At 41.4% G+C, this 23,629-nt stretch overlaps 1 protein-coding gene across 2 annotated transcripts in view; it reads right to left on the bottom strand.

Moving 5' to 3' along the window:
* pvrl2l (PVR cell adhesion molecule related 2 like) overlaps nucleotides 1-16,216 on the bottom strand; it is a 285,499-nt gene extending 269,283 nt beyond the window's left edge. Inside the window, exon 1 of one of the 2 annotated variants that reach the window (XM_056399354.1) lies at nucleotides 15,317-16,216. In XM_056399354.1, coding sequence (XP_056255329.1) covers nucleotides 15,317-15,404 — 88 coding nt within the window. In that variant the 5' untranslated portion in view covers nucleotides 15,405-16,216. The remainder of the gene's footprint in view (nucleotides 1-15,316) is intronic. The other variant, XM_056399355.1, reaches the window with a different exon arrangement.
* Between the last annotated feature and the right edge of the window lie 7,413 nt (nucleotides 16,217-23,629).

Raw genomic sequence — 23,629 nt, 5'->3', positions numbered from 1 at the left:
ACTTCAGCAGCCACAAAGACGATGGTTAAGTCAGTACTCAGCTATGTTTCTGTGTCTCGCTCTGTCATCCTCGCATCTGTACAAATATAAAGTGATAATCCCCAGCATGCATGCAAACACGTATAGTGAGATACACATGTTCACACACACACACACACACACACACACACACACAAACACACACACACACACACACACACATCCTGCCAACACCCACACCTCACTGCCAACAGAGAGAAAAAAAGACAGGAGTGGAGAGAGATGACATGAGAAAAGACTTTAAAAAACAGCTTTTATCTGTTTTCTGCAAGAAGAGGCTGTGACTGGATAGCTGTCAGGGGGCCGCCATCGAGTGGTTCCACCAGACTGAGAGTGACTGTAGCAGTTTCTTCATGTGTGGGGGACAGAGTCAGTGTGCTGAAGGGGCAGCACGGGGATCATCCTAGTGTCTGAGCATGCCACTCTAAAACGCACCAGCAGTCACACTGTGGGAATAAAACATGAGGGGGGGGGGGGGGGGGGGGGGGGGTCGCACTCCTGTCCTCACTCACTCCTCGTCATCTCAGGAAGAAAGGGGCCAGTGCACTGACACTCAGAGAGGGTGAGAGTTGTCACAGTGCACTAACCTCACCAGCCCGGTACAATTGAAAAAAAAAAAAGAAGAAGAAGAAGAAGCATGAACAGAAGCAACAGGATGACGGCTCAGCCAGACCTGTCAAACACAGAGTGAACCCTGAGCCTTAAACTGCTTCAGGTTATGCCGAGCAAAAGGTTCCTCCCTCTGCACCACCTGGCTGCATCCAGCCCCCCCACACACACACACGCACACACACACTGTGCTAATTGCCATTTAACCCATCATGCCCATTGTGTATTAAGTTCTAACAAGCAATTACATAATGCTCACTACCATCTCAAACCAACTGAGTTGTAATGGAGCAATGATAAAGTCGGTGCAGTGATTGCCTCCTGTGAAAGCCAGTTCAACCAAACAGAGGATCAGCTGGAAGGCTTAAACCCAATGCATTTTCATTTTCAAAAAGCTCATTTTAAAATTCATCATGGCAGTAGTTTATGACTGCATGACTCAATTCACTAAAATGTTAATGCTCGACTATCACATTTTACTTTCATAGTGGCAATCCCTTTGTAAAGTAATCAGTATAGTTTAAAATGGAGGAAACTCTTTCTGTGCTATTGTACAGCAATATGCATTTAAGCAAAACAAACACGTCATTTTCATCATCATTTTCATTCTCCATGAAAAGACACAAAGATGATCCCACTGCTACAATTCTGGAGCAGAATCCAGAACTCGAGCCATGGTACACAATCCTGTGTAAACCACATCTCCCATGGTGCATGATGGGAATGTGCCAAGACTGGCAACCATTTCAGAAAGAAAATATTATGCAAATTGCAAACACCATAAGTGTGGTTTAGCATGTTGTTATGCATTCAATTTAAATCATTCATTAGGTTACAATTTTCTATCGTCTAAACACTCTCCATTCATCTCGGTATAGTGTAAAAATCATTTTTCAGAAACTTGAAACTTGCATTAACATCCATCTTTCTTAACTCAGCTGGAGAAAGCCTTGGATTTACAAACTTTCTTGTCAAGAAAAAGCAAAAATCAAACCCAGAAAACAAATAACAAGCAAACTCAGATGCTGGGAAAATTCTAATTTCGGATTTTTGTAGCTTCCTGCATTAGCATTTTTTGTTCAGCAGCCGAATCTCAAATTCTGCGTTTTCTAAAACTCACAAACAAGGTAACAAAGTCATTTCTGAGCCCGAGTCCCCGTTTACCTCTGTGGGTGGCAGGTACAAAGAATAATGAAGAAATGTTCCCTCATACCATGTCATACTCATGTCATATCTTTCAAACCTCTGCACATTGATCATTATACTTTGATAAAAATTTGTGTAACTAATGCTGGGGGATTGGACGTCAATGAAAACAAATAGCAAGCTTAAAATACTTTACAGAACATGCACAACAACCAACATGGTCCTCTCTTTGCTTGACTCTCACAGATTTCAACTTTAATGAGATTTCATTTGATATCAATACTGAGGTTAAGTTATAAGTTACAAAAGATAGACATGAAGTTGTAATATGAAGTTTAAAAAGGCTGCAGTGTTGAAGTGGGATGGCAGCATGTGTTTGATGTTGATGATTTGGTGTAATCCTGTGAAAGAGGACATTTGGAGAGACATGAGAAGAATCATTTGATTGTTGAAGTCCTAAATCAGCTACTTTGGCTGTTTGTTGATTCGGTCTATTTAAGCTTTTAGCTTTGTGGCCATCATCCTCTTTCTTTGTCTCGCTCCGTTCTCCGTCCCTGTGGCCAGAGCTTCATGCTGCTGATGACTGTGAGGAATGAGTGATGATCGAAACGAGCTCATTAACACGGTCCCCTTCCACTGCCTTTCATATCTAAAAAATGCCTGATTCAATTCCAAACCTATTCAACTTTTTCAGTTCAGACACGGTCACTTTGTACATTAGCAGTTGGAAACCGAGATGCTTATAGCTTAGACACCCACAGAGTGAAGAGAAACGGCATGCTGGGAAGAGGAGAGGACACACATGAAAGAGCAGCACACATCTCATTAGCATCCTTTTCTCTCCGTCCAGCCTGCTAACTGGGCAGCCAGTCTGCCACCCATCAGGACGCTGGCGTGCTGGGAAACGAGAACAGTTGAAGCATTTCGCTCCCGTTCTCAGATGCATCCCCGAGGATTAAGAAAGCATCCTCCCATTTCGAAAAAACCCAACGCCTGGAAATAGACTCTGGGATGAGGAAGCGGATAGGTCAGAGACCCAGGCACGGAAGTCATTTTCCATTTTCCAATCCTAACTCCTTTAGTTAATGGAGTTTTTTGAGGTAAGCACAAACACCAAGAGAGAGAGGAGGCGAGCTGCTGGCTCAGTGAAATTCACCTTTTTAGGTGTTTAAGGGGTTCGACTCAAAGCTTCACACTGTGATATTAACACTACTCGTATTGCACTAACATTTATACCATTTTATGACAGTGATAGCGTGGCAGATACTGATCCCTGCAGTGCAAAGTACATCTCATATAAGTAACAAGTACAGTACAGTAAAGAAAATGATATTTACCAGTTCAAATTATATTTATTATTTAATGTTACCAGATTAATAACTCATTACTCACTGCTCGGTCCTGATGTACCAGTTTCTTCTCGCTTTAGCTAAACTAAAATGGAAATTTTCCTATGAATGGACAAACAATATCTATATTTTTAACACAAATGACATGGTTTACTGTGAATTTAGTAATCCCTTACTTAATGAACACATATTCTGACTCACGTTGAACCTGTACTGCATATTATACCATGAAAGAAGCACTGTAGATCAACTGTTGCATGCAGCATACTGAAATATTAAAGCTTTTTTACTTCGCATTACCTATTCCAATTACAGGGCCTTTGACAGCCACAGGGTGCCCCTCCCCCGGGACCTGTTCAGGGTGTGTGCTGCCTCTCAGTCAGTGCATGCTGGGATAGGCTCCAGCCCCCGCAGCCCTCAACAGGATAAGCGGTTTATAAAATGGATGGATGGATGGATATTCCAGTTTCAATGCAGCAAGAAGATTAGCAGATTATTGCCATAATTGCCCAGCTCATAATAACACAGTTACTCCTTTTGTTAGCCAGATACAGTATGCTTCATTGTCTCCAACCTCGTTTAATATTATGTCAAACATAGGTACAGTTTGAGACATTGTTCTTCTGTTTATGATGTTTAGTAACTGTGTTATTTCTACAATGAGGAATGTTTCTAGAAGGTGTTGAAATGAAGTCGTTGGTCAGGTAGGAGAAAAGATTCAGGTACTGAGAGTCCTCCTTCATGTGATTTCAAACTGGAAAAGCCAATAAAATATGATCTTTTCTAACAATTCCTCCCAAAGGGTAGAGCAAAAGTGCAGCTGCGGGTCGGATGGTGTGGTGGTGTGATGCATGCAGAAAGAGTTGAAAAAGGAGACGGCACACTTACAGTCATTTCCTATAACTGTGTCATGTGGGTTTCTCCACCTCCCCGGCCCTTTAGGAGACCAGCAGCAGGTCTGAGTCTGGTCACTCCAACAGGAGATGTGAACTTGATCACAGGTTATGATTCTTTCTCCTCACAGTCACCAAAAAAAAAAATATTGGATAAAATTTGTACAAGCCACAGATCTTCAGAACAATTTGACATTAAAATGAAGTTTTTCATACTGAACAGGAGAAAATTCATTCGTTCAAGACCTGTCTCCGTCTCAGCAACAAACTCTTGTGAGATCTCACAACACAGATCACGATGATCAATTAAAAGTTAAAACGAAAATAAAACTTGTTTCTTTAGCGTCAATTCATACTCTATCTAGTGTTGTATTGTATTGTTTTGACATGACCAAGCAATCATGACCACACCCACTCAGGAGACAGGAAGTATACACCATTAGCATTGGCGCCTCTTGTAATGCATCTTTTATTATAAAGGATCTGTGATGGTTGTCATCTGTCAAGAACTTTGTCATTAATGATGCCTTGGGTTTGGACATAAGATATTTAATCACTGTGAGAAGAGAAGAGAAGAGAAGAAAAGGTTTGGCGTGTGTGTGTGTGTGTGTATCTCTGTATCTCTTTCCGTCTGTCACTGTGACTCACATCGTCTCCCATCACACAATCCACCGTGGCTTTGTCACTGCAGCTAACAGAGGGAGCGTTTCACAAGCGCACGCGCAGATGCACACGCGCACACACACACACACATACACACACACACACACACACACAACACTGTACAACTGAATGTGGATCCCCTTTTTTCCAGAAGGAAGTTGTTGCACCTTGTTATTGTTGTGAAATGACTCATGATTACAGAATTAAATCTGAATCCTTCTCATCACTGAACACAAACCTCAGTAAACACAGCAAAGGCTTTAATTTTGATAACACTTGCACAGAGACATTTACCCTGAACCTCTCGATGCCGACAATGACACACACACAGCAGTTAGGAGGATGACAGATGTTCGACCGTAGCTATTTACAAGCAGTAGGCTCACTAATCTGTTTTGCACTTTCATTTGGTCTAATTGAAGAGGACTTGGACCGGATCCTCACTTACAAAAAAAGAAACAGCCAAAGACACTTCTGGCTGACTGACAGGTAAGTGTAAGCATCAAAAGCAGCAGGGAGGAGAAATATTGAAATGAGCTGTGAAACGAAAGCCCACAGGGCCTATAGAAAAGCACCAGGCAATATCTCAAGTCATTTGACAATGATATACTATTAAAGAAAAAAATAGAAAATCCTGCCTTTGAAAGAATTCTGTAATTCTATCATGCAAATGAAAACGTCCATCGACAGTTGCCAAAAGACTGAAAGTCCGGATCCGTCTGGAATACTGAATAGTTTCATGTCAAAAGAACATCAACCTTCTGTGTCAAAAAAAAAAAAAAACTTTTGAGTTTGAGTTCATATGAGAAAATCCACTCCTTGAATCATGTGAATAGAGAGGTGACCTACAGCTTTAGATTAGAGACGGGGAAAGTCACGAGCTAAGGGAAGGGTTTCTTCACAGCGAGCAGGGAGGTGGAGAGAGAGAAAGACAAAGCATTGTGCTGCAGCTGTCACAGCGAATCTCTCAATCAACTGCTGAATTAGTGAGGGATATGGAAGCAATTAATCAGGTTTAGCAGCGGCCGAAAGGAAGAGGCGAGGGAGGGTGAGCAACCTGTCTGTGCATCTGTGTTTGTGTACTGCTTTGGTGTGAGCTGACTTACTGGAAAATTTATGGGTAAATGAGGACAGAACGATTCACCAGACATCTACAATATTACTATGTAATGTTGATGACAGGAAATGGTCCACCACCGGGAAAACACAACACCACATTTCTCCCTTACATGTAGGGGAGAGCAGGGTTGTTAGATAACCTTATAGACACAAACCTCTCACATGTGTTGTCTGTAGATACCAGGTGTTATTTTGCACAAATGTGAAACAATTTTGGTCAAATTTGAATGTGGGGGCACCGGACAGTGATCCATGGGACAGATGAAACATGACAGTCTTTATATTATTCTTGTTTTTATTAAAATTGTCTGACTTGGTCCTTCCTAATATGTGGTTGCAAACATATTTTGGGATTCATCTTAATGAAAAATATTGAATTTCATCCTTAGAGCATATGGCCAAACGGTCAATTATGCACATTTGGATTTTTTTTCACACAAAAAAACTTAAATTGAAACAAGTGTTTCAATCATCCCGACAGTGACTCCTGACAGTTAAACCTATGTGCTGTTTGGCGTCTTGCTAAAAGACAGGACAGGAGAAGCTTGTCCAATCCACTCCACCACCTGATCGCAGTGATGCTAAGTATTGTGGAAAGAGTTCAATTACATTTTTTAAAAGGTAATTCTTAGTTGAAAACTTAGGGGTAATGCTGGTGTGTGTGCACATTAACATGCAGGCTATTCTTTTCTCCACAGAAACAAATGACACAGCTGGTTGTGTCATAGTTGGGGGGGCGGCTGTGGCTCAGGTAGCTTGATCCCCGGCTCCTCCAGTCCACATGTATGAAAACGTGGTAGTGTGGACGTAGCCAAAGTGTCCAAAGTGAGCAAGATACTGAACACCAAAATGCCATCAGCATTGTGTGTGATAGAGATGCGCTGTGTAAATACAAAGCACTGTATGAATGTGCGTGTGATTGGGTGAATGTGACTGATAGTGTAAAGTGCTTTGAGTGGTTGTTAAGACTGGAAAAGTGCGATCCATCCATTTACCATTAGTTTGTTTTTTGTGAATTATCAGAAATTAGTGTTTTCATGTCAATCCACACATTCAGTGACCTCTCATTGGACCAGAGAACATGTCAGTGTCTTTGACTAAAGGCTGACAGGAACCCATGTCCCTTTTTAGTACAGAATGTGGAGAGTCTGTTTCCTGTCGGTCACCTGACACCGGCAGGAATACATAGAGGTCTGCAGCAGGAAATAATCCCTGGAAAACATGCAGCCTGACAAATTGTCTCATCTATGTCTTATTTCCATATGGCAGCTTTGTTTGTCAGGACAGCCATTCATAGCAAGCCAGGTCTGAAATAACAGCAGAGCTTGTATACAAAAAAAAAAGAAGAAATATATGATATAATTACATATGACATGCATTGCAGATTTGATTGGAGGAAACGTACACTAGACAGAGGAAGTAGTTAATGGGCTATAACTCTAAATGGCACCGGTATTTTGTTTCAATGTGTGTGTGACTTGCATAGAAATGTGCTGCTGTGTGAACAGTAGCCACTTGTGAAGAGGGTGAGGAGGGGAGATGTTAGCTTGAGTAATGCAAATGAGAAACAATACTGTCAGAGCGGACGCAGTCGATCAAGACGATCGCCATCGACACGCACGTACGTGCACCGAAAGGCAACGCAGTCAATTTGAACCATGATATTGGATCAGGCAAGGACACTAACAGAGGTGAGAGAAGAGCTGCACACAAATCCAAGTCTTTAGCCCTGTTTCATTTGAACTTTTCTTTATTACAGACACTCTCTCACTCTCTCTCTGCTGGCTAGCTGCTCACCTCCGCAACTTGTTGCTAACAGTCTCCTTGTCAACAGGCTACACAGAGCAGGAGGGTCATTTATGGACAGGGAAAGCAAGATAAATTGATGCTCTCTATTCCCAATTCTATCTGCATTACGTCAGTGATGTGCTGAGTTTCTTCTTTCACTCCAAAAAGACATTAAGATTTTCCACTGTGCATGCTTTCTTTCTCTGAGTGCTATGAATTTCAGATGAGGTAGAGCTGGCCAGTATTTATCTTTTTTTTTTGGGTTCGGGGGGGGGGGGGGGGGGGGGGGGGTAGAAAGAGAAAGCCAAGAAGCTGTCGGCACAGGACAGCAAAATGTTATAGCCCACTATTATTATTTTCTTAATAACTGTTACTGCAGGTTTGTAAAGAGAGAGGGTCTGGAAACACTAAGACAGAAAGGTCTTGAAGACAGTTGACAATGGTCTGACATTCTAGTGTTAGCACTTGAACTGGGCCAGGAAATTGACTTTTCTTTATCTTACTGGCTTCTGTGACCTGGACTTTCCCAGCAATGCAAAAGCCTTCACTCACCATCCAACCATGACCTTTTCTGAAACTGACTCATGATGAAACAAAGCTGATAACGGTTGATGATGATTCTTAGAAGTGGCTGCAAAATTAATTCTATTTCATTCTGTTTATAAGAACTAAATCTATGAGTGTTCAGGGCCAGTATCAGAAACCATCAATGTGTCACAGTGAGTAAATGGTCTCAGTCATCACATACTAAACTTTGAGTTATACTCTTTATTACAAAATTGATTTAAACTTATGCCTTTGTAGATGTGTGAAGCCCTTCCTTAGTGCTGACTATAGGAAGCACCAGCTATAACTTAGAAAACTCTTACAAAAATAGAATTCTGTGAGGTTTAGATGTTGATGATTCACACTGTATACTGAGTTAATTCACTAAAAATATATGTATGTTTTACAGTTACTTATTTACAGATTTATGTTTACAGTTAACGATTTTTTCACAATAATTATCTAAATATTTACCAGGTTAAATATTTACAATCTGCATTTTTAAAAACAGTTACGGTAACCTCCTGAATCAATCACTCTAGTTTTCTCTTACTTACAGCAGTCTAAATCCTTCAGGCCTCTGATTGGTTAGTTAGGTGGCATGTGACTTAAAGACAGGAAGTGTTGTCGTTGGGAGGCGAATGAAGGAGAAAAGTAAAGGTGCTGCGCGAAAAGTGAATCAGTCTCCGTCCAGCTCTTTCTTTTAACAAGAGCGACCCAAACCGTCACATATCCAACCCTCACATTACAGTTCCATATTAAAAGAATAAAATGATTCATTGTTAAAATATGCTTAAAACAACAAACAGGCTCTGTTTATAAAGGTATTCAAAAACAAAACACTACAGAGCTCTTCCATCTCATCCTTTTGACAGCATCGTGCTTAAAATTTTCCCTGAAAAACAAAAAACATACAACATCTTTCCAGTCTAATGTCAACCCATACAGCAGCACTGCATTACATCCTCTTCTTTTATGAAGCCAGTCATGTTCAGTTTTCGTTAACACGGTGTCATGGTGGAGTTGACTGAACTCTACTATCATTTTGGGGTTTCTTGTGGTTGTGTTGTGTTATTTTCCTAAATAAACACAAATGCTAAGAAGCCAATAAAGAATCCGTTTCAAGTGCATGGCTGTGCCAACATGTGGCTATAAGCCCAAACAGAGAAATGGTTTGGTGATTGCATCCTATTAAAAATGCCATTGACATTTTAAAAAGCCAGTGCTAATTAGCTTGCATATCATCCTGCTCTGTTGCCTTTTCACCTTGCACCAGATGCGATTTTACTTCAGTTAGCATCGATGCCAGTCATGCTCTTTAAACAAGTTGTACTGTGGCCGGAATGATAAAATCTGAAGACTGCTGTCACCTTAAATTCCCTCTGCGGGAAAAAAACCCCGGCAAAAGGCTCCATAATGATACAAGTGAAGCAAACAATGTTACTGCGGTTATTAATTGCCCACATGGGCACTAGAGGAAATGTCACAAAGTCACATCACAGCCTAACCCCTACAGCACTCCCGCACAGACGGTGAAAGCAATTTCCACTTTGTCGCCAGCAGACTATATCTGGAGAGGAAACAGTGAGTGAACAAGAGGAGAGGATGGACAGTGCTCGCTGAGGTCTGTGGAATGGGTGAGCTCAGGACAGAGTGGGAGACAGAGCAGGGACGTTTGTCTAAACATTTTCACCATTTTGAATTTCCCCCCTCTCTCTTACCCTCTTTAGCGCAATGCTTCTCTAAACAATGAGGCCTAGAAGATTTGAGAGCAGCGGAGTGGACAGAGGGAGGAAGAGGGGGGGGGGGGGGGGGGTGTACTGGCACCCTTTTTAATTCCTCCAAAAGCTGTTCCAACAAAAGGGCCCCCACTCGGGAGCCGGCACTGAGCGGCAGCCAGCCAGGCCTGCTGAAAATAGGGTCGTGAGCAGAAGAATGACAGTGAAAGGGAGGGCGAGAGAATAAGACTGAGGCAGAAAGAATGGGTGAATAAAAGAAGGGGAAAATGAAAGACTGAGCTGGCTGCAAGTTTCCTTTACCCTGCATAGTGGTAAAAGTCAAAATCCAAGAAGGTGGCCACATTGATCGTGTGTGTGTGTGTGTGTGTGTGTGTGTGTGTGTGTGTGTGTGTGTGTGTGTGTGTGTGTGTGTGTGTGTGAGAGTGAGAGAGAGAAAGTTTGTGTGTGATCAGTAAAAGGCTTGCATGACTCAGTGAAACCGTCCTTACATCAGCTCCATTGTGATTCATGGCCCTGTTCCTGTGGCTCCATTCTCTAATCCCTCTTCCCACTGACACCTGTTTGCTGAAGAATCACTAAGGAATGCCAAGGTGTTAGCCATGATATGGTTTATTTCTCCAAACGTAACTGGTGTCCTCAGAAGTGGAATGAAAAAAAGAAAAAATGCTGACCAAGTGCAGAGACATGCTTGCTGACTCTTGGCAAGCAGAGTGATGAATTAAAACCTGCTTCCTGGATTCTCCGCGAGCCGGACTGATGGAGCTTCTTACATCACCCTGGAGTCCAATCTCTTCCCCTAATTAAAGCTTCTTTTTTTTTTTTTTTTTTAAGTCCACAGAAATACATACACACACCGCACATGGCTGCACAACAAAGAGATGTGAAGTTGTCTCATCCACAAAAGCTGTATCCATGACAACCAGTTTGAAATCTCTGAAAGTGACCTACCCTGCCAACCTTTGCCTGTGGCCATAATCGCTGCCGTGGGAATATTTTAAAAGAGGAGCATCAAAACTTCATGTATCATTGTACAAAAACAACCAAACAACATTATGCAAGAGCCTGCAACACAAAGTTAGAGGTCCATACGAAGAATCGTGGGAAGTCATTAAGAATTTAATCCTTGATCAATAAGAAAACCCAGAGGCAAAAATTAAAACCCAGACAAACATAAACATTAATGCAGACAAACAAATCACAGTGATGCAACACCGTGTGCCAGTCTGTCAATCAATCATTAAAAGGCTGTAATTAAGATTAAAACTTATTCTTTCAGAAGAGTAGGACCTGATCATTGTGTCTTTCCGGGTGAGAATCACCAGCACACACACGACCGCCCGGACAATGACAAACAAACCGGCCCTAAACACCAACAGCCCCCAGCATTACTATGCAGTTTGTGTTGGTGTGAGTCATTAATAAGCTCAATGAGCATCAACCGTCTGCTCTTGAAGGGATGATTATCACCCCATGTCTCACCAGGAAGAGCCATTGACATTTGAGTAAGGGGCCAATGTGCCTTTAACGGCAGGTCAGGACCCAAACAGCTCATTTCTGGTCTCCAACATGACAGCAGCTTGTGTTTTTTTAATGTGCTGGGTCTTGGATTAAGAGGCTAAATCATTATTTCATGTTTCATTAAATAAGCATCTTCACATTCAGTATGGTTGACTTATTGCACCTTCCCCTGTGCCATTGCCTTTTGTTATCTTATTGCAGTTTTGTTTTGATTATTGTGTTGTTTGCCATTGACTTTTATTTCTTTTAAGCTCAAATTTTTTTGCAAGATTGTCAACAAACACACAAAAAGCAGATCTAAAACATATCATTAAGCCTCTTCAAATACACTCCTGCCACGCATCCAGCTGCCTCACACCATTATTGACACTTCAACTCAGTGATGACACCTATGATCAGCTCTCAAGGCAACAAAGGACCACCCCTCTCTAAACCCTCTCCACACACACACACACACACACGCACGCATACACACACCACTTTTCCCGAGATACACTCCTTGACATTTAGTCTAACTGCCATCAGCCACAATGGGGCTGGGACCTCTGCGCCACAGATGGTGGAGGCTCAAAATCATTTTCAACCCCAGGTTTATGTGAATGTGTGTGTGTGTGTGTGTGTGTGTGTGTGTGTGTGTGTGTGTGTGTGTGTGTGTGCGTGTGTGTGTGTGTGTGTGTGTGTGCGTGTGTGTGTGTGTGTGTGTGTGTGTGTGTGTGTATGTAAAGTGGGAAAAATCTGTTGCTTAAACTGAGAAAATTACTGGCATTTTTATTCAAACTGCCCTTTGCTTTTGAAATAATGGGAGATTTTCAGCCTCTGGGCTTGTTCCAATAATTAATCAACTAAAACATTCTGCTAAGAGAAAAATTAAAATAATTGTGCCTGCCCAAGAGGCCAAAAGCGCACAACTGGCTGTGCTGGTCAGCTCACTGATGAATGCCTTGACCTCAATGCTTGTTCAGAAGTTGTTTATGTTTTATAATTAAGCAGTGAAATTTAATAGTTCACTTCTTCACCAGTTGATATTCTTTGATTACAAAATGTGCTGCTGCCTCACCAGTGGAAGAGCAGTAGGTTATTTATGGTTTAAAGCTTCCAATGCTTCTTCATCACAACCTTCTTCTGCGCTAGTTCCCAAATCGAAACAGCTCATACCGGAGCTGCGGAACAGGCTACACAAATATGCAAAAACAACAATACACGGCAAACGATGAGTCATTAATAAAAGCTCTCGATAATCAGGCTGCGTTGCTCTGAGGGCGATAATCATTGGCCGCCTGCTCTCCAAGTGATAAGCTAATCAGCCCTTCGTCTCCACCAAGCCGTCGAGGGGACTCATCGTGATTGACATTTCAGCACAGGATCGAGTCTATAGAGACAAGCAGGGGTGGGGGGGGGGTGCACCTGAAGTGACTGAATTATCATTGCTGCGGAATTATATCCTCTCAACTCTGTTTTGCCTGTTTTACTGAAGGTTAACACGGTTCTCTTCACATCAGGGTGAAAGTTTCACCGCTGCTACAGAGCACTTGTATATTTTCCATGTAATTTAAAACAAACAGACGGACCATACATTCCTCATTTTTGTTTCCTCACAGAAATGTTTCATATGTGTCAGGACAATCTTGGAAAATCAAGCTTCTACTTTTGCATTCAGAGTCTGTAACTCAGTGGCTAACCAGCTGCAATGCGAGTGTGGAGGTTTTTTCCTCCAACAAGACAGTTGTGTTGCTGCACAGTCAAATTAATTCATAACCTGTGGGGATACTGTCATGACAATCTGACAGCTTTTTAACAATACAGGCCTGATGTAGCAGAGTCTCAGCTGAGTATCTGTCATCCTCACCCCAACCTGCGTTGCATGGCTTACAGTACTGGGGTCTCCAGCACCATAGTCCTCATTTTTGTTCCACTGCACAGGGATTTTTTTCTGTTCTTGTGGCTCACATCGCCCTGAATGTTCAAGGAGGGAACAAAATACCACTACAAAGCAAATTCTAATCAAGGTTAAATCTTCCTCCTGACTTGTACACTCAGTGAAAATCACAGCTCACATTGTCACCTATTATGCAACAGATGCTACAGCAAAATGCAAAGCAAAGGCTCTGCGGCTCATATCCTTCAAGTACCTTGCCCCACCCCCAACCCCATTTGCTTTGATCTCAGAGGCATGTCTCCAAGGCATGTCAACGCACGAGACAGTATATTTCCAGATTCCATAATGACCCATCTTCTTTTTCCTTGGTGACAATTTTGGGACAGCTCTGACAGATGATACTAGTTACACCCAGGTGAAAACAACAGGCTGACAGATTCACGCTGACAGAGCGGCCTCACAGATTTTTATGCCGATCACTGTAGCTTGACTGCCTGCTGTTATGAATTTTGTAGCTAGTCCCAGTTGGGGAAGGAAAAAAAAAACTCCTGGAATTGCTTCTGTTGTGGGTTAGAGCGTGTCTGCATCACTCAGCAGTGCATTTTAGTGGTGTTTAGTTTAGGTTTATCTCCACATCTAACACTACAATGTTCACATGGGGACAGAAAGTGTTGCTATGGTAATCACTAGCAAAGTTATTGATAACTTGTTTGGTTTACGGTGTAATATTTCCACAATATTCCTATCAAGCATCTGCATTACTCAATAGTGAGTTATCTTTCTTATCTTCATGTTATTTATGGCATCAGTGGCGCTCATCAATAACCTTGGTTTACATTTGAAAACTTGTCTCTCTTAAGTTATTACTATAAAACTCACTCTTGCAGCGTGCTTGCAACACAGTAAGTTTACAGCTCAACATACATCAGCAGGCTGATACTATCAGCCAATATCGGCTTATCCCAGATACATCTGTATCAGTGCATGTTGGCAGATATGTACATAGAAAGTTATTTTTGAACCGTATTTTTCTTATGTCAAGTTTTCAATGTTTGTTTTTAAGCTTTTATTAATAATGTTTGTTTAGACTGCTTTAATGTTACCCAGCCCCATCTTATCTTTACAGTTGCTGTTTGTCCAACTTTAAAATAGCCTTTCATTCAGCCATGAAAGAACTGACTTTAAAGGCTTATTTCAAAAAAATGTTTTGTTTTTTAAAATCAAAGAATAGCTGCTTTTTCTATCATTCTGAATATCAATATAGTATCGGTTTAAAATCAGATATGGATCAGGCTCTACAATCTTGTCATAATTTATGGAATTTAATCTCCTTAAATATAAATTCACACTGTAGATACAGAGGTGACACGCTGATATTTCCATTTCTATAGGCAATTTATTATAGGATTACTGTAATGGGTATTCATTAAGGGCTCTTGACAAGGAAGCACTCGTTGTTGAAGGGCCACCTGAAGAGCAGATACAAGCAATTCTCATTTCCTACTGAGACCCTGTTTTCCCATCATCACCCTGTTGCTCTGCAGAATAAGAAACCAATTTCTGCCCTTATTCTAATGGTTAATAATCAGACCTGCGGCTGCTCCCTGCGACACTTTCCAACAGGTAAACACAAATTACAGCTCAGCCCTGTTGAAGGGTTTGTAGAGGCTCAGGGAGGATTAGGTCTCCTGAACAGTCACCTGCCGTCTGAAGCTGCGAGGAATTAGGACAAAAACCATAGACCAGGAGAGCCACACCTCGCCTATCATGGCGTACCAAAACTCAACACACAGATCAGGCAGAGACCCTCGACAATAAACTTTTACAACAGGTCCCACGGTCCAACAAACAGCAGCCAGAGAGGAGACAAGAGACGTGACAGGGGGGGAACATGCAGCACACCCAGAACGCGGGCGGTGCGACTGGGATTGCTGAGGGTTTCCCGCATTCAGGACGCACGGGGCTGGAGGAGGTGGACAACTGAAGAGGCTCTAACGTTAACCAAACACAGCTCGGGTCGCTTCGTCTTACCTTTGGCAACGAGGAGGATCGTTGCCGCCACCAGCCAAGTGTTTCTCACCGGAGAGACCGGACAGCGCGCCGCGTAATCTCTCGCCATTCTTCTAAAGAGGAGACAAGGTGGACGTAAATATCCACAACAGCGCTGTGTGGGGCAGACGGGCTCCAAAGTATTCCTTCTCCGATCAGCCAAGAAACTTCGAGCTCAGTTCAGACAGCCTGGGTTGAAATCAGCCAAGTTGCCGATTCTCTTTCCCTCTGCTTCTCTGTGTACGGACCTCTTCAACCAGGACTGCGCTAAGTTTCTCTCTCTCTCGTTTTTGAATCTGTTAATGACAGGGAGAGCCAAACCCCTCCCCGTGTGGGCCGGCCACAGTGCGCTCAGGTAGCCGTGGGCTGGTTGTGTGTGACAGCGCGTCTCGTTCACGGCGAGCGGAGCGAAACTGAAACAAAGTGTGGACGGAGCGTGGGAGAGTCTGCGGAGCTCCGTGTGTCTGATGCGGGGAGCTGAGCTGGGGAATATCGGAGTGATGTCAGCAGAGCGTCACCAAGAGGACTTCAGCCGTAATAGGCTCCTGAACCCTCACTGCTCCAGCTCCAGATAGAGCCACACTCACACTGGGTCATAAATACTGTAGAAACACATCGGCTACCTGCTGAAGGCTCAGGGTGTGTTCTGCTGACACCTGCCGCTCCTTTGAGTGTGTGTGTGTGTGTGTGTGTGGGCTGTGAATTGTAAAAAAAGAAAAAAAAAACTGCATAACGATTATTATCGGCGAATATTTCCATTGATCATCAATATAATTCTGTGATAGCTCAGTTATTGAAAAGAATTACAAACAGTGGAGGAAGCACTTGTGTATTTCCACTTGACGCTACTTTCTATTTATACTTCACAACATTTCAGAGGGAGTTGTTTATAATGCACTTTACACACATAATATGTTACCGTTATATACAATATGTATTATTACTGATTAAACTGCTCAGCTGTGGCATCAGGAATCATTCAGACCCCTTGATAGATTTATTAACTGGGAAATTCAGGTATCCAGTAGCTTACATTACATATATAAAACCCTATACCCACCACATATCAAAAGTCCAATATGAGACGATATGGAACAGAGTAAAAAATAGACATAAATAATTAAATAGGCAAATCTATTGCACAGCAATAAATGTTAGCAGACATAGAGCTAGTGCAAAATGTCATCGGAAATGTAGATTTAATTGTAAATGGATAAAATTAACATCTTTGACCATCAATCTACAACCAATCCCCCATGTTTTAAGAAATTGAACTCTCTCATTTACAAAAGTATTCAGAGCTTTTGCTGTGGCTCCAAACTGTGTCCTGTTTGTTTTAATTATCCTTGAGATGAAGGAGAACGTGATTGGAGTCCATCTGTGGTAAACTGAAGCGATTGGACTTAGTTTAGAAAGGTAGACACTTGTGTATATAAGATCCCACAATTCACACTGTATGCCAGGACAGAAACCAAACCAGGAAGTCCAAGGAACTCTCTGTGGACCTCGAAGCACAGACCTGGACAAGGCTATAAAACCAATTCTGAAGCTTTGAGTGTCCCAGGAGAACAGTGGCCTCAATAACTGACAAATGGAAGAAGTCTGGAACCACCCACACTCTTCCTAGAGTCGGAATCCAGCCAAACTGAATAACCAGGTAAGAAGGGCTTTGGTGAGGGAGGAGACCAAGAGCCCGGTGGCCACTCCAACAGAGTTTCAGAAGTCCTCTGCAGAGATGGACGACCATCTCAGCAGCTCTCCGTCACTCAGGCCTTTATGTCAGAGAGGTTAGATAGAAGCCACTTTGAGTAACACTCATATGAAAGCCTGCTGGAGTTTACCAAACCACATTTAAGGGACTAAGAGCAGGAGGAAAATGATTCTCTGTTCTGATGAGACAACAATTGAACTCTCTGGGCAGAAGTCCAAACACTATGTCTGGAAACACCAGGCGCTGCTCATCAGCTGGCTAATGCCATCCCTACAGTGAAGCATGATGGTGACATGCAGCATCAGCGGCAGGGACAGGGAGACTGTTCAGAAATGAAGGAAGGATGAAGGCAGTCAAACACAGAGAGGCGCTCCAGAGTGCAGATGACCCGAGACCGGGACGACCTCTCAATGACCTGAAGCGGCCAAGACGACACTAGAATGGCAAAGTGGGAACGTCTCTGACCGTCCATGAAACCACATAGAATATCTGTGGAGAGACCTGAAGATGTCCGATCACAGACGCTTCTCATCCAGAGTGACGGAGCCTGAGAGGATCTGCAGGAAGAATGGGATAAACTGCCCAAATCCAGGTGTGCAAAGCTTGTAAAGACTCAACGCTGTGCCTGCTGCCAAAGAGGCTTCTACAAAGTCTGAATGAAAGGTCTGGACACTTTTGTAAATGAGAGATTTCTAAAAACATGATTTCACTTTTATAGATCATTGATGGACTAAATGCTATTTTATCCATTTAAAATTGAATCTACAATACAGTAGAGTGTGTAAAAAGTGAAGGTGTAGTTACTTCCACCAGGTAAGAGATGGAAATGCTACACAGTCATTAATGCAACTGCGATAATAAAAAACATATGACAAAACGATCACAGGGACAACACTATGGGGTTGAGAACTCATACCAATGATATTTAAATAGCCGGTGTTGTGCTGATAATACTTATGGACTTCTAGCTCAGTAAGTGTTTGAACACAGGGATATTCACTCATAATGGAATATTTTTGACCATGTTGTTTTGCTAGTTTCACTTGAGTAAAAAGATCAACCATTAATAACCATTAATCATGAAGTCAAAACTGTAGCTACTTCACTGGAATCATTGACAGTTGTTGGAATCAAAAACAAGGCCAAAGTAATGTCTGAAAATTGCTTAGTTTGTCTGACCAGCAGCCAAAAAGTCCTTTGCATCATTAATTAAAAAAAAAAAAAACAGTACCGGCAAATGTAACTGAATCTTTTTATCATTTAATCAAAATAAATTGATTTCTCTCCATTGACTGAGTGATATACCCATTGAATATGTCATAACTGCTCATTTGAAATGCACTGGCTTAAGAAGTGGAAACTTGTTGGTAGCAGTGTGCAGCGTGTCCCTGTGTGGCTGTTTACAGAGGCCATACCACCCTGCATATCATATGCAATGTCTAAGTTTGCTTTATAGGCACATAACATCCATGATTTCTTAGCCCAGCCTTTGCTTTCTAAGAAGACAGAAAAACAATTTCCTTTAAAATTCACTTTAGCTCATTAGGAGAAAAAATGGAGGAAACCTTAAGAGAGGCAATTTAAAGAGATATATTCCTTCTGTGGTTGGAAAAAGACAATTAGTCAACTAAAAATAGTCTAAGTGTATAAAAATGAACAGATATTTGTTACAGTTAGTAGAAATTCCAAACACAAGTGTAGCGCAGCATAAATCCAATAAAATAAGACTAATAAACTAACACAAAGACCCGGGTATTAAATGTCCAGTGAAATAAGCATGAGACAGGAAAAGCTGCAATTATCATTCTCTGTTTTCTAGATGTTGTGAACATATAATGCCACACTGCTTTTCAGAAGGATAACATAGTCACTGAAATCCAACAGAGGTGGAAAGTGGAGCCAAGCCACCTAAAAACATTTTCTAATAAAGATTTTATTTTTTATTTTATTTATTCAAGATTATTTGCTAATATTTTTGGAAATGTATGGTTAATGGAACATGATGAAGATATTGGTAATTTAGCAGTTAAAATGTATTAATGAGATACTTTCTAGAAGTGTAAATACATCATGGTTGTGTTCAAGCTGCAATATGACAACAATATGACCTCCACTATAATAGCAGCTGTGGATGCAACTCTACATTTAGCCATGTGATGTTATATCAGGTTCATTACACCAACAAACAAAAGTACAAGTGACTTGCACACAAAAAATTGCACACATGAATTCAGGTTTGCTGCACACAAGAAAAAGCCTTCGGGGACCGGAGGGGCTTTAAGTCTCTAGATGGATGTTGTCATTTACTTTGTTGTCCCGCGCTGAGAAACAGAGATGCTGAGAGGTTTTTTTTAAAGACAGAAATGTTTCAAACATGGATAAGTTGAAGGGAAGTAAACAGACCCGCACTCTCCTATACACAAAGAGGACGTTCTCCCGCCTGTTCAGGACGATAAGAGAGCATCTTTGAAGTCGACTGTTGCAGTATTTCACTTGCCGTTGAAGTAAGTAACACAAGCGGATTGACTGAGAAAATACTTCACACCAAGACATTGTAAAGGCAAGTCTCAATTAACTGTGTGACTTAGTCATAACCAAGACTATAAACATAACAAACACTATGGTAGGAACTATTACCCACACCCCACAGTATTATGCCAATAATTCTGTTCATTTTTTGTTGTTATGTGCTGATTTATCATCAACAAATATCAAATATAATATTTTTAATTCATACGACTAAATAATAGATTATTGTTCACACCCAAATTGAATGTCTTTTACATAAAGGTGGGATTATTGTGGTGTTTTCTTCTGCTGGGACATTTTAAAGGGTCAGTTTAACAAAATTACATATATTTTCTTACTCAGCCTCTGGTGATATGTAGCCAATACAATGTAGGGGAATGGGATTTGGTTTGTGGTGGCCAAAGCATTGAACAATAACTATAACAACAATAACAATAACTTAAAAATTCAGCAGCAATCAGCACATTTACATGAATATAAGTAAATGGGTTACTCAGAGAAACCAGGTCACACATGTAACCACTGTCATGTCTCATGTGTACATACATACATAGTAGGTCATTTCAAATAGTACAAATAGTAAATATTTCTCAGTTACTTTAATACTTTAAATGTCTAAAGTCTTTTGCACCTATGTACTTGTAAGAAAGCTATTTAGAAATCTGGTTGTGTGAATATGTAGCCACTTATTCAGCAGAGGTTTCTCTTCTCTTCTATCCCAATTACAAAAAACTATTTCCTGTTTATGTGACAGAAATCTGGAGAAAACAAACTCTTCTACTTAGCTGCATGTGTCTCCCCAGAACCAATGGCAATTTCATTCTAGATAACTGCAAACTACACACCTCGATGTGGACAGGTTTTATTGGAACTATTTTCTACCTCCACTGTACTGCTGTAGAAGTAGAAATCGAACACAGATATCTCAAAACCTGGGCAGATAAAACTAAAACAATTTAATGTGCTAGATTAGAAAATAGATTCTGATCCTTTATTACGTTCACTTGGTAGGTGCTTGTAGCCAAAGCGACTTACATTTAGAGAGCGAATTTTGGGGATCAGTGTCTCATTCAAGAACACTTCAAAATGTGGAAGAGAGCCAAACCCTCAAATAATGGCCGAACAGCTCCATCTGAGCTGAAGCTGCAACACCAACCAAAAAAAAAAAAAAGACACATCTTTCAAACTCTGATAAACGATAAAACTTCAGACCCTGCAAGTAGTGAAAATGTACTTAGAGTCTTGCATCAGACATTCAATAAGTCATGCTCGAATAATTCTTTCTGAGTCTACCAACTGATATCAACAAGATAAAAGATCTAGAATTGCAGCTTACACTGACTGTGATGCAATGATGGTTCCCCTGTGGCTCAAGTAGGCCAACAGTCCCACTTATTACAAACCGAGCCACCGCTGTCACAGTCAAAACATCTCTTTATCTCACAGTCAAAGTTACCACCTGCTTCCTCCGGCTGTAACATGTACAGCATAATGCTCTCACTGCTTAAGTACTATGATTTCTGCTTTGAGCAAAACAAATAACCATCTATTTTATGGTGGAAAATCAATGTAAGCAGCACCACGCCTCCCTCCACCTATACTCTTCAAAATATTTCACTGAGAAATAACAAAAAGCCTTCTGGAAAGCCTGACTATCTCCCTGCTTCTGAAACCTTCCCCATGATGCTCCCACCATTTTGCTGGGTGGTGGACCCGGCTGCCCACCTCTCCATTATCACCTCATTAGCAGGCTGCAAACTGGCCCACCCTCCATTTTGGCTCCAGCCTCAATCAGCCCATTAATCACAGAAGAGCAGGGAAACCTTCTGTCCTCTGAAGGCTCACGATGTATTCTGCCGGCCCCTGCTGTGTCTGTGTGTATGTGTGTGTGTGTGTGTGTGTGTGTGTGTGTGTGTGTGAGATTGTGAGTGAGTGTGTGCGGACATGCTGCTGCATACAAATGATCCAGCTACATCCTGCCATCTGTTGACTGCTAAAAGTAACTGCCTCAACTCTGGCACACGATGGTTTCGTTCTGTCTTTTCCATATCTATATCCAAGAATATCATCGTGCAATTCAAGGTTTACTTATCAAAAGAACAGATGGAACAAAGTACTAAATCACTGCAACAAGTCTGCGTAAATGAACAACAAATAGGCTGTAAATGCATCACAAAATACAACCCGTGGTTTTTCTCATGTACTATTCATGTGGTTAAGATATGATTCATTTAAATGCAACTACAAATAAAAAGATCATCTTTGTGGTTTAAGAAGACGACTTCTAATGTTAGTAGGAGAGGGGATGCAGTGTCGAAGTCTTCAGCTTTCCTTTCCTTTGATACTAAATGTGAACAAAGATCTTTTTACCAATGCCGTCAGCTTTCTGGAGGGAACAGTTGTGTGGCTTTAATAGGTTTAGAAATGTATTGGCACAAACTTTGTACAGATATTCGCGGTTCGCTGACAATAAGTGAAAATGGTTCTGGTGATTGTCTGACTTTATTTCTAGCACCACCATGAGGTTCACACTCCTGGTTTTGAGTAAGGATGTTTTCACACCTACACTTTTTAGTCTGGTTAGACCAAACCCCTGTTTGTTTTCCTCCTTGCAGGTGTGAAAACAGTAATCGCATCAGACCAAAACAATCACACTGAGACCTTTTCAAGGGGGTGGTCTCGGTCCCGGTCCCAAACGGACTCTGGAGCGGTTTGTTTCTGATGTGAAAGAGTTCTGAACTATATCCGCCCCTACTAGTGGGTGAACTCACGAGTTTGAGGTTGACAGTTCCTGTAACCTTTTTCCTGTGTTTACTTTCCTGCTCCAGCCAGACAATCTGACCAATAAGAGGAGCGAACGTGGTTTGTAATGATGCATTATGGTTCACAAGCAAAATGCACCTACAAGTTTACAAACTCATTAACTCAATCAGACCAGAGCAAACTTACTTTATGTGTGAAAACACCCTAAAATATCTCAACAACCACTGGATGGACTGCCATGACATTCTGCACAGACGTTCCGGTCTGTAATAATTTTGGTGATTCTTTAACTTTTCATTTTGCTACACCGTCACATCAACATTTCAACTTGTCCAGTTCTTTGGTTTATGACCAGATATCTGCAACACTATTGACTTTCCCATCAGTCTCAGCTCTTCTGTGCAACATGGTAAATATTATACCTGCTAAACATCGGTATGTTAGCATGGTCATTGTGAGCATGTTAGCGAAAAGCATCACTGTACCTAAGTACAGCCTCACAGAGCTTCTAATATGTTGATAAATAAATACAAAACTGAAATATGATTATTATTGTTGAATAAATGTAACAGTAAAAGTCTTTTTTATTTACTTTTCTCTTATTTGCTCCTTTGGTCTCTGTATGTACGACACGCTGGAACTCCTAGTCTTGCTTAATCTTCAGTTTTTGTGTGTAAGTAGTATGGTGTCTTTCCGTTTTTTGCCTCTCCTTGTTCCTATACTCTCTGATTATACATTGGCAAGCAGTGAGCAGGTTGCCGTTTCATGTAACGTTATGTAGAGAGGGTAGGTGCAATTAGCTATAGCTTCTACACCTTTATAGCCGATATTGATATGTTTTATTTCTATGTGTATTTACAATGTATAAATATCAATAAGGACCGGAAAAAATGAAAATGGAACTGAACTAATGTGGTTGTCGACCCTCGATCTTAATAAATTTCACCTGTAACTTTAGAGAAGCATGACGGACTTGCCTGCACTCTTTGGCGTGATTTACCTTCTGTGGTTATAATACAAACAAAGATCATGTGTTCATCATTCAGCGACGGACCTGTCTTGTTTTGCCCAGCTGTTTCTTGTGTCAGGCGTTACGTTCTTGTTCCTACTGTAATGAACGAGATTGTAGTTTGAGAGAGAGATTCATATTCATTACATGCTACTTAATTACCAAATAAAGAGTGCCTAGAGTTGTTCAGGTCTTTATAGTAACTGTGGCTGATTTTTTAACATTTTGTCAGTCAGATATTAACGGAACCTCACAGAGCTGCAGCTGTACAACCAACGCTGCA

The sequence above is a fragment of the Seriola aureovittata genome, chromosome 16 (genome assembly GCF_021018895.1).
Source record: "Seriola aureovittata isolate HTS-2021-v1 ecotype China chromosome 16, ASM2101889v1, whole genome shotgun sequence".
Classification (NCBI taxonomy): domain Eukaryota; kingdom Metazoa; phylum Chordata; class Actinopteri; order Carangiformes; family Carangidae; genus Seriola; species Seriola aureovittata.
Note: the sequence above shows the minus strand (reverse complement) of the source record. Positions and strands in the feature narration are given on the sequence as shown.